At 43.2% G+C, this 18556-nt stretch overlaps 1 protein-coding gene across 1 annotated transcript; it reads right to left on the reverse strand.

Annotated features, from left to right (window-relative positions):
• Positions 1 to 1531: 1531 nt before the first annotated feature.
• On the reverse strand, positions 1532 to 18484 carry ncapd2 (non-SMC condensin I complex, subunit D2). The gene is made up of 32 exons (XM_079561294.1): positions 18351 to 18484; positions 17703 to 17822; positions 17549 to 17624; positions 17422 to 17480; positions 17179 to 17354; positions 16597 to 16739; positions 16385 to 16512; positions 16150 to 16273; positions 15925 to 16072; positions 15110 to 15307; positions 14813 to 14947; positions 14644 to 14731; positions 13921 to 14101; positions 13017 to 13135; positions 12589 to 12789; positions 11452 to 11626; positions 11235 to 11319; positions 11030 to 11166; positions 10411 to 10543; positions 10260 to 10335; positions 9975 to 10190; positions 9731 to 9891; positions 8605 to 8716; positions 8105 to 8228; positions 7830 to 7985; positions 5176 to 5353; positions 4893 to 4987; positions 4712 to 4792; positions 3347 to 3530; positions 1979 to 2129; positions 1753 to 1872; positions 1532 to 1653 (listed from the first exon to the last, which is right to left on the reverse strand). The coding sequence occupies exons 2-32, from the start codon at positions 17818 to 17820 to the stop codon at positions 1571 to 1573; spliced, it is 4161 nt and encodes a 1386-aa protein (XP_079417420.1). The 5' UTR covers positions 17821 to 17822; positions 18351 to 18484; the 3' UTR covers positions 1532 to 1570.
• Between the last annotated feature and the right edge of the window lie 72 nt (positions 18485 to 18556).

Below are 18556 nucleotides of genomic sequence, written 5' to 3' on the forward strand. Positions count from 1 at the left end.
CTAAAAAAGCAAAGACGCGTCAGTTTCTTACAACATGAGGCCATTTCCAAAAAGGGCACCACCTCATACACACGGAGCCTTGCGACATCTAAAGAAGCCATTTAAATTCAGATTTGTCCTCATAAAGCCTCGCTGCAGGTGCAATGATACTGTTAGCTCATCCTTTGGCAAGTGTCTTTATGCAACATAAATCAGAGAAATGTTCCCCTGCTTTTCGGAGTGGATGATGTGTGGGAAAAGAAGCAGGCTAAAAAAGAGACATGGGGCTGAGAGCTGCAGTCTAGAGGAGAGATGTAGGAGGAGAAGGCCGAGTACAGTGAGGAGGAGGTGGAGGAGAGAAGCTATGGGAAGAAACACAAAAAGGAACCCATTATGGGAATACAGGAAAGTGAGATTAAACAGAGAACTTTGTGAAATACGTTGAGCATAAAATATGAGAAAACGACATGTGCCTGGGGCTGTAAAACTGTCACTACAAGCTGGGGCAGAAGCATCACTCAGGAGACAATGACACTGCTGCTATTGGGGGCATAAATTTAGGAGGGACAATAAGTAACATGGATATATAAAAGCATGGGCTACCAGTTAAATCTAGTATCGCTCAAAGATTTTGCACTTTTTATAAAAGAGGACATTGCATTTATTGTACAGCAGAGTTCACAGTGTTTCCTGATGTCTTATAAGCCATGTTTATGCTCTCCATTGACACGTTTGTAGACTGGTGTCGCTTTGTCCTGTTTATTGTTCCCATTTAGTCAACCCAGCTCCATGGACCAGTGGCTGGTCCCAAGTTATTTTTTTGTTATTTCCCCATCTTTCCTCACTCCCTAACTTGATGTAGATTGATACTTGAAGCATAAGCATCAATCTACATCAAGCTAGGAAGTGGTCTACTAAAATGTGTTAACCCCTTCTTTTCGCCCCAAACATTAACTTTGGACAACTGGTGATGGAAACATTTCAAGAATGTACATTTAAATTCATGACCCGAGTTCGAATAATGCACTGCAAGCAAATTTTATGGTTGCACCTTTGTCCTTTGTTTTGTGGTAAAAGGATAAGATTCAGTTAATGAGTGCTGCGTTTGTGTTGTAATGGGAAAAAAACTCAATTTTAGACAGTTTGAGCGGATAAAAAGGGCAAGGCGTCGTAATATTACTATGCCTTGCAATATAGTTCCCTGTTTTATCCGCAATTTTGTGTAAGTTTACTTGGATCATGTAAAGGCTCATGTAACCATATTTAAAATGGGAAAAAACATGGAACAGCTTGGTTGCTTCTAACTTCACCTCCGTTTGGATCCATAGATAAGAGGCTAAATGCTAACAACGGCAGTGCTGTTCATGCATCAACTCGTCTAAGGTAAGAACATATTTCAGTATTTAACGATGGCCTATTCCTTTAAGACAAAACAATTTTATTCCATAACGAGAAAAAAAGACAAGAAAACGTGTGCTTCAAATCCAGATAAAATGGGTTTATTCAGAAGTACCCAATTAAAAAGGATGTATATACAAAGACATTTAAAAACATAAAATGACAAAAAGGAATAAAATAGGATAAAAGTAGATTAGTTTCTGAGACGGGCTCGACGAGAAGTGCGTGCGATGGGGGTTGTAACTTTAGGGGTCTCACTCTCCGCCATTACAGCATCTGGGGAAGAAAAAAACAAAGGTTTATTAAGTGGTGAATGCTCTGCGACTGAAGCCGAGCAAAGGTTCAGCTGTAATGGGCAAATGTTAAAAGACAAACCCTCTTCATCCTCCTCTTCATCACTGCTGAACGTGATCATTTGTTTCTTCGATTTGCGAGACCTTTGTGGTGTCACGAAGCTGTCGTCTCCTTGGCTCGAGACAGAAGCCTTTGACTGACCTGGAACAAAATGATAAACGGTTTCCAAATACTCTAAAAAACACTTTCCTGCCTTCCCTTGATTTTAGTTTGACTCCTCATTTCTGCAAGTTTCCTACAAACTCACCCCTCCTGGTCTTGGCTCGGCCTTTTGCGGGCGTGCGCATGGTGGTTCTCTCCGCCTTCTGTCCCTCCTCTTCCATCTCCGGACTCTCTACGTTCTCCAGGCCTTTCGTGTGGACCGCAGTGAGGCGCTTTTCAAATTCTTCCACCAGGGCCTGGAGAAATACAGCAGAGACGGGTCAGTGCAAAGAAATAACTGTACAGAATGTGGTTCTGACTATAGGACTTCTGATAAAGTCCTTGTCAATAAAAGTTTGAACTTTTGCTGCTTGAAATCAAATGCATTAAATTCTTATTACAGCGAGTTTGACTATTTATCCCCAACATCACTAGTAGAGTTTCAAATTTATACAGAGGTTTGTTCGCCCTGACAGTCAAAACATCACCTCAGTCCTCCACTGGCTCTGTGTCGTTTAGGATTGATTTAAAATGTTGCTTTTTGTTGTTAAAGCCCTCAACGGCCTTGCCCCTCCTTATTACTGTCCGTAACTGTAATCGGGAGCTAATGGTGCGTTCCACTTATGTCGGAAGTCGGAAAAACCAACAAGGGTAAAACATCTCAAGTTGTAGCGTTCAAGTTGTTCAGGTCGGAAACATCGGAGGTAGAAGCGTCCGCAAAAGTTACAACTTTATTGCTCATGTTCGAGCGTTAGAATCAGTTTACAGAGAAACTTGATTGTAAACATTACACAATAGTATAATGTATTTATTATAATTGTTGTAAATACAGTGATCATTTAGCACTAGTAGTAAGGCTGTTTCACGTTGACATCTAACAAGTTTATTAGGGAAACATCTGCCAAATAACACGGTTTATTGAAGCTTTACATCTCACGTCTGGCGTAGCCATCTTCAAGTGCTCCTTCTCGGGTTTGCTGATTCTGTCCGGAGTTTCCAAGAGAGTTGGTGCACGTTCCAGTTGAAATTTCCAAGTCGAAGCTCGGCAATTCCGACTTCCGAGATCAAGTGGACTGCACAACAAGGTCCACAAACCACCGCCTGCTGGACGTCCCAAGAGCCAAGTACAAACACAGGGGAGATCGGGCCTTTTCAGCTGCTGGGCCCAGACTCTTGAATAAGCTGCTCCCCGACATGCGCACCATCACTGATTTTAAAGCCCGGCTTAAAAACCTATTTATTCCGACTGGCTTTTAACACTCAGTAATGTGGTGACATTTTATCTATTTTATGTTTTTATTTGATTCCATTTTATTGTTGTTTACGTTAAGCTTCATTGTTTTTACTGTAAAGCACTTTGGTCACCTTGAGTGTTGTAAAAGGTTTTATAAATAAATGTTGATTGATATGTTTTTCCTCCGTATGCCAGATAGAGGCAGGACAGTTATAGAGCTTGAGACATCGTTATCAGCACCTTAAACTGTGGCTTGGCCCCCCGGCGGAGCTTGGCGGTGATGGCGAGCAGAGGCTGGTAAACTCCGGGCTCTGTGAGCTTGTCGCTGTAGCACTCCCAACACTCCTGCAGCCGCTTAAAGCCACGCTCACACATGGACAGCAGAGACAGAGACGTGGCCAAGTCACACCACTGACGCTCCGTCCTGAAAGAAACAAAGACACCAGCGAAACCCAATTAGACAGCGATGTGAAACGCATAGCTAATCAAAAAAGCTCATTCATTAATCCGACTGTGCTCTGGCATTTGGCCCAAATCTCATTTTCCATGAACGTCTTTTATCTAAATTCACTTTGCTTTTGTGCAATGAACGAAATGCCCTTCCTTTGAGGGGAGTATGGATTGGTGAGTCAGACCAGAGCCCATTGAGAAGCCTGCGTTCCTCAAGTGCTGCATGTCACGATTAGGATGATGTCAAAGGGATGTGGTGTGTAATATAAATGTGTTTAATTATCTTTAGCGCTTCTCAAAAGTTTGGTAGAAATGAAACAAATAAGGTGATCAGCTAGAGGAGGTTTTGATCATCAAGTTGAAGGTTATCTTTTATTCATCTTTGGTTGGGTACATTTACATTATTTTTCCTTCAATACCAAGTAAGACTATACATCTACGGAGCACTTCGACTTTACTGCGCGGACGTCGAAGTGCTCCTAAAGTATTATTACGCCTTACAATATAGCACCCCTTTTTATCCACTTAGAATATCGGCATGTTTAATGTTGTGTGACTAGACTTGGATCGCGTTAACGCTCACGCAACTGTATATAAATAGGGAAAACGTGGAAGAGCTTGGTCGCTTCCAACTTCACCCCCGTTTGGGTCCATAGAGGAGAGGAGGAGAGGCTAAATGCTAAGAACATGCTCAGTGTTTTTGCGTGACTGAAGGCACACGTAAAGACCAGACAAGGACGCATCAACTCGTCTAAACCAAGGTAAGAACATACCTCAGTGTATTCACAACGTCACCATTTTTCCATCCTGAGTGCAAAACGGCTGAGAAAGTGGCAGATGATGGATAATGGGCTTTAAAAAATGTGGACTACTTCCCTCTGTGCTGCCATACAGATTGAAGTGGACCTCAGATAAAGTGTAGATGAAGCAAAATACTACTCCAGGTATATTTTTTTACAAGGGAAAAACATTATCAAAAGCAAAAGAGATTATTTTACATGACACGTCGCGCATTTGATGTCATTAGGTGCATGTAGTGTAACGTTAACATGCAGTGACGTCAATAATTAAAGCACTGTCATCTTTGAACTTTGAATTGGTTCCAAGTAATATTAATTAACAGGGAAAAAGTCACGGTAATGAAGATGCACTCACTTGGCCGTCCTGAACCGCTGACACAGTTTTTCCACCAGAGACTCCGTTTGCCTCTCTTTAGTAATGTAGGAAAACAGCTGCCTAAATCACAGAATGAAAGAATCTCTTATCAGTACCAGAAGTGCAGTCCTTTAGATTTTCTAGTTGTGTTGGGTTTGATCACGGAAGAGAGGGATCTTACTTCATGATGGTGTTGAAGTCCGCGCAGCTCATCCCTCGTTCAGGGTCAGACAATCTGCTGATGATGTCCGGCAGCAGGTTGTAGATGGCGTTATCCTAAAGAACACACACTTTGAAATACTTGCAAGATTTTAGAGTAAAATTAACGGGACCTTTTGACTTTGCAGAAGCTTTATAAAAAACAATGCTAAAGGCAGTCCAACCAAATGATAGAGCGTGAGGGCCAGGTAGTGCATTAGGATTGGCGTTTCATGGTTCTGTCCCGCTTTGATTGTGAGATGTACCTTTGTGGAGAGCTCATTGAAGAAGTTGAGTGCCAGGCTGGGGATGTGCGGCTCTGGGTCAATTAGCAGCAGAGCCACCTCGCTGATCTGCCCTTTGACCTTGAGCACATCCTTCAGGACGAGTTGCGTCAGGACTGTGACAGCCGTCTGCCTCACGGACGGCACCTCATCCCCGAGCCTGAGGAGGACATGTTACAGACGCTGCTTATTGGCCCTTATTGTCATTCACTTAGGTTCATGGTTTATATAGATTCAAGCTTTCAATCATGCAGGGTATTGTAGCTAGTTTTGTTCAAAGTTCGAAATTGGACAACTTCCTGCCTCGGCTGGGGAGCATTCTGTGGAAACAAACATCGGCAACCACCTCATTGCGCCACAAATGGAGTTGGGACCGTGCCGTTTATTTTCCTGAACCAGTCGCTCGTCGCCAAATGACCCGCAACAAAAGAAACCCATTAACCGTTTGTTAGTCAGGCGAGAGCACGACTCTTGGCACAGGATCAGACCCTTGTACATGGCACTTGTACTTGCCAGCGCCGGGGCTTACTACTGTAATAAGCGGGTAATTAATTCTTAATGCTCTTATCAGGGCGCTTCAGGGTGGCCGCGGCGAGAACAGTGGAGGTGTCGGCGTGTGGGCGACAATTAGGGGACGCCATGAAACGCTTATCTGGTAGCGCACACTAGGAGGGCAATGAGCTTTCGCGAAAAGAACTGAATATTTTACACACCCAGGAACCTACATGCTTTATCAACTATTATAATTAAAACTGCACTTCAAATAGCTACTTAGTTGTTAGAATTTCCACAGCGCTGTACTGGGAACCAACAAAAAAAGCGGCAGAAAAACATCATGCGCTTTAAAACCCACAAACATTACGGGTTGTAGAACCTTGCACTTCAAAATGATCATCCTTTTTCAAACCGTTCTGTGCAATTACAACCCACAAGCTGCTGCATCCACACCAGTAATTAGGCATTTCTTTGTCTTCCGTTGCCATTGCCGACAGGGGTCCATCTTTAATGCACTACTGGAGCTCAGCCCGCCTTAAAATGCCCGCTCCAGGTTTCCATGGCGATCAGCGGGGTCAGTCAGAACAAGTGAGCGACGCGTATCACGAGTTTGAGAACAGATCATCGCGAAAGTTTCAATTCGAGATTACGAGGAGTTTGAGACGGGGAGAGAGAGTGAACTTTTTTCCATCACACGGCTCAGTGGAGCATCTGTGGCAGCGGTGACGCTTCATTGGGCTCAAGATCAGCCGTGGACCGGGACGCGGAGGCCGGATCCATACGGCGATTGGCGCACGAGTACAGACATGAGCTGAAGGCGACCCCCTGCTGGGCTGCGCCGGCAGGCAGAGGGGGCTCCAGAAAATCCCCTCAGATATAATGCTAGCAAGATGACATTGCGACTAATTCATAATGACGTTAAATAGTGTGGGCAAGGAAAGCTCTAGTGGCGGGTTTCCAGTGCTTCAAAACAGTGGTCCGTGGTGCACTGATGGTACTTTGAATATATAAATGGCCCAGAGTTCCTCCTGAAGACAGACGGACTTAATGTTTGTCCTCTAATCGGGTACAGAAGCCTGACCGCTTAGGAAAAAAGGATGTTTAATAGGATTTCACATTCAGCATTCAGAACTATGAGGCAACATCTGTCTGAAATCTATGAGGACCGACTGAAAAGGAAATGTCTCAAGACATTTTAAATGACCCGTCTCCTGCCCTCAGGCAAAAGGTTCAGGGGCATTAAAATAAGAACATCCAGGATCCAAAACAGCACATCCCACAGTGCTGTCCGCCTCTGTAACACCTCAGAGCTGGCTCTTTAGAAGAAAAACTGAACTTATGCAGTATGACATTTTTCACTGTGAATGTGTGATGTTATGGAGGCCAAGAAGTTATCCAACTTCTGACAATAGGCTATATGCACAGTTTCCCCACGTGACGTCTTCCTGGACAGTCAGCCAGACGCTGGACATCCTGTCAGCAATCGTTTACATTCACAATTAGCAGGTTCCCACACAAATATAGCTCAGGATCTGGTTAAGGACAACGAGTTACAGCAACGTATTATAAACATCATGTTCGCTGTGAATCCAGCACCTGAAGGAAACGCCAGCGGTCGTAAGGTAGCTTTTATCTTAGAGCTAAAGGCTAGTGTTGAAAAATGATAATATAACATGTAAACAAGTAAATATTATTTAAACCACTAACAGGACGATTCTTTTTTGCGCAGGCTCGTTCAAAACTTTGCGCTAATTTTATTTTTTATTTTGTTAGCCGCGTTAGCCTCAAGACAAAAACATCCACCGTTATGAACACGGAGTTTCCTCCAGTGAAGTCGTTACGTCTCATGTAATATTTTTTTAACCTGCTCCAGTCACATCTTAACTTTTACTCGCTGTCCTTTACCAAATCTTAAGCTATTGCTTCATTTCTGTGGGACCTGCCAATTTTTAATGGGAAGAGATAACGGACAGGAAGGACAGCGTCTGGCTGTCCAGGCGGAAATCATGTGGGGTCACTGTGCATATAGCCCATACCGATACCAACTAATTTATCTTGTTTAGACACAACATTTGGCATTGATTTTATTTATGTCAAATCCTCCCTCCATCAAACTAGTACGTAAAGTGCCTCCATGTTACCGAGCATAGAGGTTCTGCGTCCAGGGCTCCAGGATGTTGGGGAAGCGCACAGTGAGGTCTCCCAGGGCGATGATGGCATTGGCCCTGACCACGGGGAACGCGGAGCGCTCCAGTACCGTAAACATCAGGCGAATGTTCTCCTCACAGGCAGACGGACTGCGGAAGAGGAGGGAGGGAGGAAGCACAGATTACACCAAGCATTGCGCAATAAAAGCCAAACCAATGCCAAGCTATATACGGGCGTCTTAGCGTGGTGCAAACCCTAGTGTGTTTACCTTATCATCATGTACTGGGAGAGCGCGAGACACGCCGCGGTGGTGAGCTGTGGGTGGGAGTAGCGCCCCGGGGAGCTGCACACTTTAACCAACAGAGGCAGGAAAGCACACAACAGGTTCTCCTCTGAACACAAATGAGGGGGAGAACAGATGAAAATACTGGCCGTGTGCAGCATTAAATTAATGTCAAGCAAATTTGGTAAATATAAAATTTATTTGAGCATTCTATAAGCGTAAACGTCTACAAAGGACCAAACCTTTTCCTATGTTGTTGAATGAGTGGTTTGGGTTTCAAATTGTTGCATCACCAGCTTGCCATTTTTTACTTAGTTATTACCCGACAAAAACATGTAATGTCCAGTCAGTTTAAGTCTCCAGAGTCTAGCGTAATACATACATTTGTTTTAGTAATGTAAATAAAACTATAATGGCAAAATGAACACTAGCCTCATTTACAATTTAAGATCAAACACTTCATTGGATTTACTTTATTTACTGACCGTGAAGTAACTCAGTCTCACAGATCTTTCTGATGAGCTCGGCCTCTGTGTCTTCAGCAGAGGCTCCGATCAGACCAAGCTCCTCCTCCATGGCGCTTTCATTGGCCGCTTGCTGTTTTGAAGATAAAACACTCAACATTAGTGTTGTTCAAATACCATTTATTACCAATCCGATATGTGTGCTCAGCGTAGCTGCCAAAACCAGTCTGAAAACACTGTATGTTAAAAAACAGCAGCCAATTAAAAAAAAAAAAAAAACAGCAGCAGCTCGTTATCTTTAAAGTTCAACTAAAATATATTTTCAAAGCCTAATTATGAAAGTTATTAGTTTCCGTTTCCTGATGGGCTGAGCAATTACAGCTCATGTTCCCGGTGACACCAAATTAAGCTGTGTGACTGACACTTTCCTAATTGTTTTGCTGTTTGGACCCCTGTGAGGTTGCTTTAAAATTTAATGCTTCATTAGCACTTTTATTCAGAGTGAACAGAGACAAATGGAAGTCAAGTTTGGCTGTGAATTACGAAAAGTCAGATCTTTTACACTCTTAATACAAGAGTCAAAGGATAGTGAATGTGGACATTTTAAAGTGAGGGTATTATGCTTTTTGCAGGTATTAGGCATTAAACTTAAACACATCTTTATCACTATCCTACACTATGTTAGAAAAAGTCATATTGATCGAAAAACAGCCAAGACAAAATGTCCAGTAGTTTCACTTTCTGAGGGAGCTTGCTCCCCGTCACTGGGCAGCCATTTTAATACAGAGATAAAAACAAATACACTGCTCAGCCTGTGTGGCTGCAGAAACGCAATGGTGAGTGTTTTTACTTTGCGAAAGGTGTGGAAAACATTTACTGGATACGAAGAACCTCAGGAAGATTTCTTTGGGAGCCAGAGCCATTGTGTTAATAGACAACGGTAAAGATTCAAAGATTACTCAAAGATGCGTTCGCGGGTCAAAACAGAACTCCAGGTATGTTTTCGATGAGAACATTGTAATGTGGTAAAAAGCCAAGTCAGTTTTGCATTACATCCCTTCTACAAAGAAAAGGAAAACCTATGAAAGTAACAAGTAAAAATCTTTACCCACTTTGTAACTTTGGATCTCCTGTTCCAGCAGTTTACCTTCGATTTGCTGGACGGTCCCTTCTCCTTCTCCTCCCGCTCCTCGGTCTCCCCTCTCCTCCTCCGCAGCTCTGCACTCACACTGCGCTCCAGGTGCGACACCTGCCAAAAGGCCACAGAGCCACAGAGTCCCAGCAGCTGGGCCAGGCACACGCAGCTCACTGCGACATGCAGAGGTTCAGGAAAATGTCAGGCAATATGAAACATGAATACAGCGAGCCCTTATATTACAAAGCAGACTCACCTTGTTCACCCTGCTCATTGGAGTCCTGGGAGGCCTCTTGTGTTGGGACAGAGTTTGTATTGGTTTCTCCTTCTTCAGAGATTTGATCCAGCAGCACACGGGCACAACGCTGGAGTATGCGGGAGCACAGCTGGTCAGGAGACTCAGCCAGGAAGTAGATCACCCTCACGGCCTGCTCCATGAAACTCTGCCAGTATGGATCTTCCATCACAACACCTTTAGAGCAAAGAAATTAGTGAGCTCAAGTCCACATTACAACAGGACATAGGGTTATACAAATGCTACCTTCAGCAATGGCTTGGGACAAGCAGGTGAAGAGCTGATGTTCCTGGGGAAGTCTAAAAGGAGCGCCTTTGGATTGCTGAAAAAGACAAATGACATGACCCTCAACATAAAACATTCAAGTACAAACAGTGGAAAACTAATGTGTTCGTACTCGGACGTGGTCAGTGATGCTGCAGATGGTGATAACAGCGTCTCTGGCCAGAAGGAAGTCTTCGGTCACTTTTTCTCCCAAAGCAACAGAGCACAGAGTGTCCAGATTACTGAGCACAACCTCCCGCTCTGACCTGTTACACAGGAACAAAATGGACTTTCAAACATGGCACACTTTGAAATTTTTGCACTTGAAAAGGCACTTCATTATACTGGAGTCATTACTCTTCATCGGCTCAGCCGTTAGCCTGGCTGTAAAGGGTGTAGGAGGGTGGTTAGGAAAAGCACAAGGATTTCATAGGTTATAAATGCTGGTGGATAGAGAGGCAGCAGCGTGGGCGGAAAGTCCTTACTATGTACTTACTCTTCCTGCAGCACTGTCAGTCTGAGACAGGCTGAAGGGGGATAAAACATTTTAAAAGGCACTGGCACGGAGCCTAGTTACACAGTCGTGACTTTAGCTACAATGAGGAGCAGCCGGGGCAATAGAGGGATTTTAAAGTGGATTCTGGACATCAGAATAGAAAAAAAAAAAAAAACAATGCATATTTTTGAAGACAGAAATTCCTGGTTTAGTATGACTGTTTAAATGTATTCGTTTTGATTTACATTAAGCTCACCTTGCTGCCATGCCCAGCAGTAGGACTGCTGCTCTTCTGTGAAGGTTGGAGGTCTCTCGTTTCCCTGTAAACCTCTCCCACAGGACTTGGACTACCGTGGACTGCAGACTGCTCGCACTGCTGAAGAACTCTTGTACCTATGAGGCAGTGATTTAAAAATAAGTTGGTAAACAAAAAAATTATAGATTTAAGAAGGAGAACTCACAATTTCTTCCAGACACTGGATTGTTCCGAGGGAAGCGTCAAGCATCAGCTCTGAAAGATTGTCCACTAGAGTCTGGGCTTTCATTCTGTTCAGAGGGTTGTATTTCAGAACATTTGTTCTACAGTGCAATATTCATTAATCATAAAAAGACAAAGAACTTAAGGGGATACAATGGCAACATTTGGAGGTTCAGGCATGAGTGTCAAGTGGCACAGACCTGACACTATCTCCCTGTGGGTTCAGGTACAGTCGTCTGTAGGCCTGGACCACAGCGTCTTTAATGGCTGCGTCAGTCGACCAAACCAGAGGCAACATCTTCCTCACTCCGCTGATGGAGTTGGCCACGCTGAACTCACACACGGTCACACAGAACTGCACGGCCTCCTGCACAACTACAAGAAAAACATCCACGCAAATGAGCACATTTTCAAAAAAGGCACCTCACAAACTGTACATCAAAAGAATTATTAGAACAGTGGCTCCTTTTTTAAAGTCACATTAATGTCCTCAAACAATATTCTGTCTCCATCAAAACTTGCCATGTCATTTTGACCTCAAATAAAATTATATATGAAATAAGTGTACAACAAGTATTTATCTCAAATGGCATCTTTACAAAGCTAACTGCTAAATGAATTGTTCAACCAAACTGCATATGGCAATTTTGCTCCAGTCCCCATAGTCAAAAACTTGGAATAAATGTCTAAAAGTTGACAGCTGCCTAAGAGGAAGGGGCATTGTTGCGTAATGAAATATAATTATGATCAACAGAACAGCCTGTGCTTGCACAGTACAGACATGTGTGAGGAAAAACGCTCCATGACTCTCCTTTACCTGCAGTGTTAATTTCGTCGACTAAAATATTTAGTCTTAATTTTAGTCAAAGTGATATTTTTGCCGACTAAAATTGGACTAAAACTAAATTAAAAGTTTCTCATGAGACTAAAACTATGACTAAAATGTCCAGATATTTTAGTCGACTAAAATAAGACTAAATAAAAATGAAAAGGAGAGACTAAAATCATCCAAACTTCTGTTGACCTTCTGGAAGAGCCTCAGATCATGTAAATTCTCTGCCAAATGATCAGCTCTGAGCTTTGTTCATGTGAAGCAGCTCCATGAAGCAGAGGAACCAGATTAAATATGATTATAATGAATATTATAGATGCAAAGTCGACTAAATTAGTCTTAATTTTAGTCGACTAAATTGACATGCAATTTTAGTCGACTAAAACTAGACTAAAATTGAAAAGTTTTTTTTGACTAAATCTTGACTAAAATTAAATTAAATTTTAGTCAAAAGACTAAGACTAAAACTAAAATAAAATATGTTGTCAAAATTAACACTGTTTACCTGAAGTGGTTTTCCAGTAGAGCATCGTGTTGATGACGGCGATGGCCTTCTCCACCTGCAGAGCGAACGCTTCTGTATCTGTCAAATACTGCACCAGCATTTCCTGCTTCTTCAGCTCACTTTCCTCGCCGTCCTTTTCGCCTTCCTTTTGAGGAGTCTCAGGCTGGTCTTGGCTGACTTCTGAGGCCTCTTCATCAGAGCCTTCATGTAATGTAATGAAATGTAAACATAGCTATAAATTATGGACAATAATTAAGCTGAAAATGCAAAATATTGTATAAATCCATAACACACAATGCAACGATCCTCTACAGATAGAGCATATGCAGTAAATCACATTGTAATGCAATATTAGAATAACTAAAAACCACTCAGTCAGAACTTATGGAGACACGAACAATTACCGCATGCTACACTCCATGCATTACCTTTGAAAATGAAAGCCAGAGTGTCCATTAAGGTCTCGGCGGTGAGAGTGGACAGAGGAGCGAACATGGCCGATTCAGGGAAACAGCTGTGGGCTTTTACACAGAGACGAACTGCATTTCTGTTGAGAAAAGGGATACAGAAAATTAGAACAGACAGACAGTACTTAAGCTAAATATAAGAGGTCAACTGATGGATGTTTCTTAGGCCGATATGCATTTCTGATATTTTTAAAAATGTTTTGTTTATAATCCTGTGTATGAAGCTTCTAAACAGTAAAATGTGCCAGTGTTGAACTGTGACCCCAGGGAGTGCTTTATTAGATGCATAGGGCAGATTTATTCAGGACATTCATGTTCTGAATAAATCACTTCAGAGGGACTTCAGAGGGAGCTTCTTAGAAAAAAATCTGCAGATTCCAAAACAAAAAATGGGAAGTCCAGCTCTTATGGTTACAAATTTATAAGCAAAAGTCTGCAACACGAATATATAAAATAGGTGAACAAACTGGGACCGATTTTCGCCGTAATGTGGGAGGACTTTTTAAGGCCCTGACTGAACCTCTTTCCAATGCAAAGTCTTATCACTTTCAGTTCCAGAGATATCGGCCGATAGCTGATATTGTAATATATTAAAATATATCGGTCCCCAATTCATACAGACACTGTGGGTATGAATGCTTTTATTCAACACATTAACCTAAAACATGGCCATCAGTGCAAGGGGAGTGTTGTCGGCACTATTCTGGTACATTGCATGGGCAACAGGAGATCTTGTACCTTTTGTGCTCTTACCTTACAAACCGAAACATAAATAAATACATTTAAAAAGTAGAAAATGGAAGACAATAAAAACAGATTTCATGTTTTTACAATCCCGGCCCTGTTCTCGTGCTGTGCCGTTTACCTGTACTTGTTGACACGGAGGTACTGAGCGATTTTGACTCCTGTGGCTCGGTCGTCCTCTGCCTCCACCTCCTCCTCCTCCTCAGTCTCTGCCTCACCACTGGGCTCCAGCTCGGCTCTGACTGTCACAAGCAGCTCCGGCTCCATGGCAGCCCACAGCTCAGATGCCTTTATCACTGCCACTGCCAGAACAGAAGTCAACAACACATCCATATGCAATTACATCGACAGGGCCAACACAAAGTAGTTCAACATATCTTTAAAGCACTCAGTTGCAAACGGAAACATTCTTATTTATACTTAGCCCTTCAACAGTATTCAAGTGAACAAAATAAACAGCCAAAATGTCAAATTATTTCCACAGCCCTCAGATTACCAAAGAGGAAACTCACTGCAAACTGAACTGTAATTGGAGCTGAATAAGCTCGAGCCTCTGAGACGTCGACCGACTGCACGCTCAAACTGTTGGCCTTTTGTATGCGTTACTCTTCTGAGACTTAAAGAGAATAACTTTGATCCAAGCCGCTTTCACTGTAGGCAGACCCTTACAGCGGAGCAGAAAGGCTCCTCTGCCCCGCCAAGATTACCTGCCACTCACTCAGGGCAAGAGCACATCAACTCCTGTTCAGTCGGCTCATATTCGCCTTGGTCTCATCACTGGGCAAAGAGTCTGTAACTATAGAGATATTTCCTCCCAGAAGTAGGTAGACTGTGTTTTAATTACCAGGGGCTTCTCCATCACGTTTCTCCTTCATTTCTTTGAGTTTGGCCGTCTCCTTTTCCAGGGGCTTTTTAAGATCCTCACTGCTCAACTACAATACAGGTTAATACAAGTTAATTAGTAACAAACCTGTTCACTTTACAACTGCAGTCCATCACGTTCACACGTTTACCTTGCAACTGTACGGGTTGTGTGCAATGAATGCTGCCAGGAGCTGGATGGCACTCTTTACAACATTTATAGACTTGTCCATCAGTCGCCCCACTGTAAGCTTCATTACCTCACTGTAGCGGCACAGGGGCAGAGCCTGAACAAAAACATGCAATAAAAACATGCAATGACACAATCTGAAGCAATAATCTTCACTGCCTGTCCAAAAACCCACGAATGTTCAATCAGGGCGCTGGGAGGCTCTTACACATTTATTTGAGCTAATATCTCTTATGGCTAGGCCTTAGACTCTACATACTTTGCTGTTGACGATCCTGGTGAAGACTTGGATGACCCTGGCTCTGACGTGGGAGTTGGTGTCGTGCAGATGTTCTTGCAGTGTGTCAAAGAAACGATCGCGGTCGGCTTTGCCCGCATCGTCCAAACCATCTCCACAAAGAACGCGCACCAGGATTTCTCCCAGCACCTCACAGACAGCAGTGCGCATTGTGTGACTCTGGATAAAGAAACATTATTTTAGTTATAAAAGTCAGCACAGGTTTGATACAGAAAGACCCTCGGAGTTTGAAAATATTTTCTAATCTCTGTATAGGACATTTTTCTTATTAATTACAGACAATCATTCAAACTGAAGCTTTGATGCAATTGCTGACCTTTGAACCCTACCTGAAGTAGAGAAGAGATGATAAAGTTTGCCCTTGAATACAGGTGCTTAGCCCTCAGATTACCAAAGAAAGAACTCACTGCAAACCGAACAGTAATTGGAGCTGAATAAGCTTCAAGCCTCTGAAACATCGACCGACCGCACGCTCAAACTGTTGGGCTTTTATGGGTTACTTTTCTCAAACTTAAAGAGAATAACTTTAATCAAAGCCGCTTCACTGTAGGCAGACCCTTACAGCGGAGCAGAAAGGCTCCTCTGCCCCGCCAAGATTACCTGCCACTCACTCAGGGCAAGAGCACATCAACTCCTGTTCAGTCGGCTCATATTCGCCTTGGTCTCATCACAGGGCAATAAATTGCAAAAACACGTCTTTTACATTGGCTGCATGATTGGATGATCATTTGTGAACCCTTAAAAACACAACGAAAATGGCTCGAAAGATCACCTACCTCTCCCTCTAAGTGAGAGATTAAGACACTGATGTTTGGGATCATCAGGTCAGGCACAAGGGACCCGAGCTCAGAGATGAAAGTAGCAAAGGCCTTGACACCTGAGCCCTCTCTGGCAAGCTCCTCGCTTGACTTCTGACCAATCTCCCTAAGAAGGATTCAGTTAAGTTTAAAAAAGAAGAATTCACCTGGTAATCCCAATACTAAAACACTAAAGGATCCAACCTTATGACTTCTCCGATAATAGCTCTGATCCCATACTCCATGCTCCAGACAGACACTGCTTGGGCAAATACAGACGAAAGCTGCTCAAAGTGCTGGAGCAGCTGGATCACCTTGACGCTTGCACCTGTAAACGACACGTAAATTGTGCAGCCATAAATCATTTTGCCTTTTATTAGCATGTCATTGCAATATTGAGTTACTCGGATTATTGCCCATAACGACGGTCACGCCTTACCTAGAAGATGATTGTACTTCCTGATCATCAATCCCAACAAGTGGATGATGCCATCCCTCGTGGGCTTGCTTTTAACGTGACCGATCGTCGGGTTCTCGAGCAGTTTGTAGCAGCAACAGGTGACACAGCTGAAAATTGTGACGTAACAAAGAGAACAGTTACATTCATCTTCAACAACACTTGCTTTTGGTGCGTGTCAATCAACAAAGTACCTGATAAACTCTTCCTCGACCAGGGAGAGATTCCACAGGGAGCGGATGTCCAACTGGAAGAGCTGAACCAAAGCCTGCAGTACAGCCTCCCTCTCACTGTCCCACTGATGCATCCCCTCTCCACTCTTCCCCTTTTTCCCTCCCTTAAAAAAAAAAAAAAAAAAGGGGGAAAATGTACGTTTAATACATGTTGTAAATTATGCCATACGCAATAAATTTACATAAAACCAGGAGTACAGTATATGCCCTCAGATTACCAAAGGAGAAGTTCATATGCCAAACTGCTTAAATGGAGATCACCCACTGGCCATCCATTACACAATCATTCCACAACACACAGCACTCACACTGTTTGACATCTTCGCAATCCAATCCCATTATCTTGAAAGACAGACAGTTAGAAGATAGTCAGATTAGCTGTGGGTGGACCCTTACAACAATGCGGTAAAACTACTCCACACTGTCAAGATTACCCACCTAACAGAAGACCAGGTGACAATCTCCTCTGTTTGAACGCATCAGAAACGTGCCATATTCTCATCATTGGGCAGAGAGTTCGTACAAGAAACATTTTACCGTTACCTTTCCTGTGGCAGTGACAATACTTTGTCTGTAGGAGTCACTTTCCAGCATCTCAGTGAGTTTGCAGAGCAGGTAGACGCTCATTTTAACAGCATTCAGGTTTTCTTTGCGCTCCGCAGCTGGCGTGGTGGTCGACATGAGGAGGGTCGGCAGGGAGGCAGCCAAGCCCGCAACAACTGAAGAGAAAGATTCAAACATTGAAGACACAGGGTTTTACTTGTGACAGACCATACAAACACTTACCTCGAATCAGTAACTCCAAGGCATCCTCTTTGATGCTGAGCTCAACGGATTTGCTGTGTCTGGAAAATACATAACAGTTGACACAACAAATGGGTGGCAACATATTTGACAAATCATGAGCACTCACTGTAACAAGCTGTATCCTGTGTCAAAGTGCTGCAGAATACACATGGGGCCCTTGCTTCTCAGTTCAGCCTTGAATCCTTAAAAAAGGAAGCAAATATTTTAAGGACCCAAACGACAAAGATACAGGTAGCGTTTTGTGCGTCTGACGGACTTACTGCTGATGCATTGAGGCAGCTGTTTATAGGAGACCACGTCTTGTACCACATACTGGTTTATTCCCCCAGTTTTGACCAGGTCCCCAATGCACACAGGCACAAAGAAGTCCCAAGACATGACTGAAAGGCAAAACAAAGCCAATGTCGTTTCAGTTCACCCATAGAGTTCAGGACTGTGATGTCATATCGTTAAGCATAGGATTAGCAGCAATAATAAACTAATGGAGATTTTAAATGGTAAAATACTGGAGTTATTGTTCAGATTAAAACACTTGATACGACTGTGAGCTACGTGTATTTACCAGAGCGTGACTCAGCTAACGGAGTTGTTCCACTGCGATTCCCATTCACTTTTTATGCTGTTTTTAGCTAATGTTTTAGTCTATGGAAGATGTATGTTAACAGCCACAAACACCGTGGATCCCCATGGTAACAGGGGATTTTCCCGGTGTACTGATGGTTAATGTAAGCTGACACAAAGAGCAAGAATTGATAATAGACATATTAACTGGCAGCTAAAACTAGTATTATTAAAAACACGGTGGTCAGTGGGCGTTAGCATTAGCCTGGTTAGCAAACCAATCCGCAAACTCATACAAAAAACTGAAAGCATGATTAAAAGGCGTAAATGCACTGTGACGGTCGTACCTGCAGGTTATCGCCTGAACGTCCCAGTGTAAACTCGGCTGCTGCCTGGCCCTGGACTCCTCAGCTGGTCCGGATCTTTTCCCGCAGCTGCTGTGACTTCGCTCCAAACGGTCTGGAGCTTTTCAAATAAGTTTGGAGCTCGCGCCAAAACAAGGCGTCAGTGACGTCATACACAAGCGACATCGTGAGGTAAACAATGCCATCTG

Source organism: Gobius niger (assembly GCF_951799975.1).
Source record: "Gobius niger genome assembly, chromosome: 8".
NCBI classification, from domain to species: domain Eukaryota; kingdom Metazoa; phylum Chordata; class Actinopteri; order Gobiiformes; family Gobiidae; genus Gobius; species Gobius niger.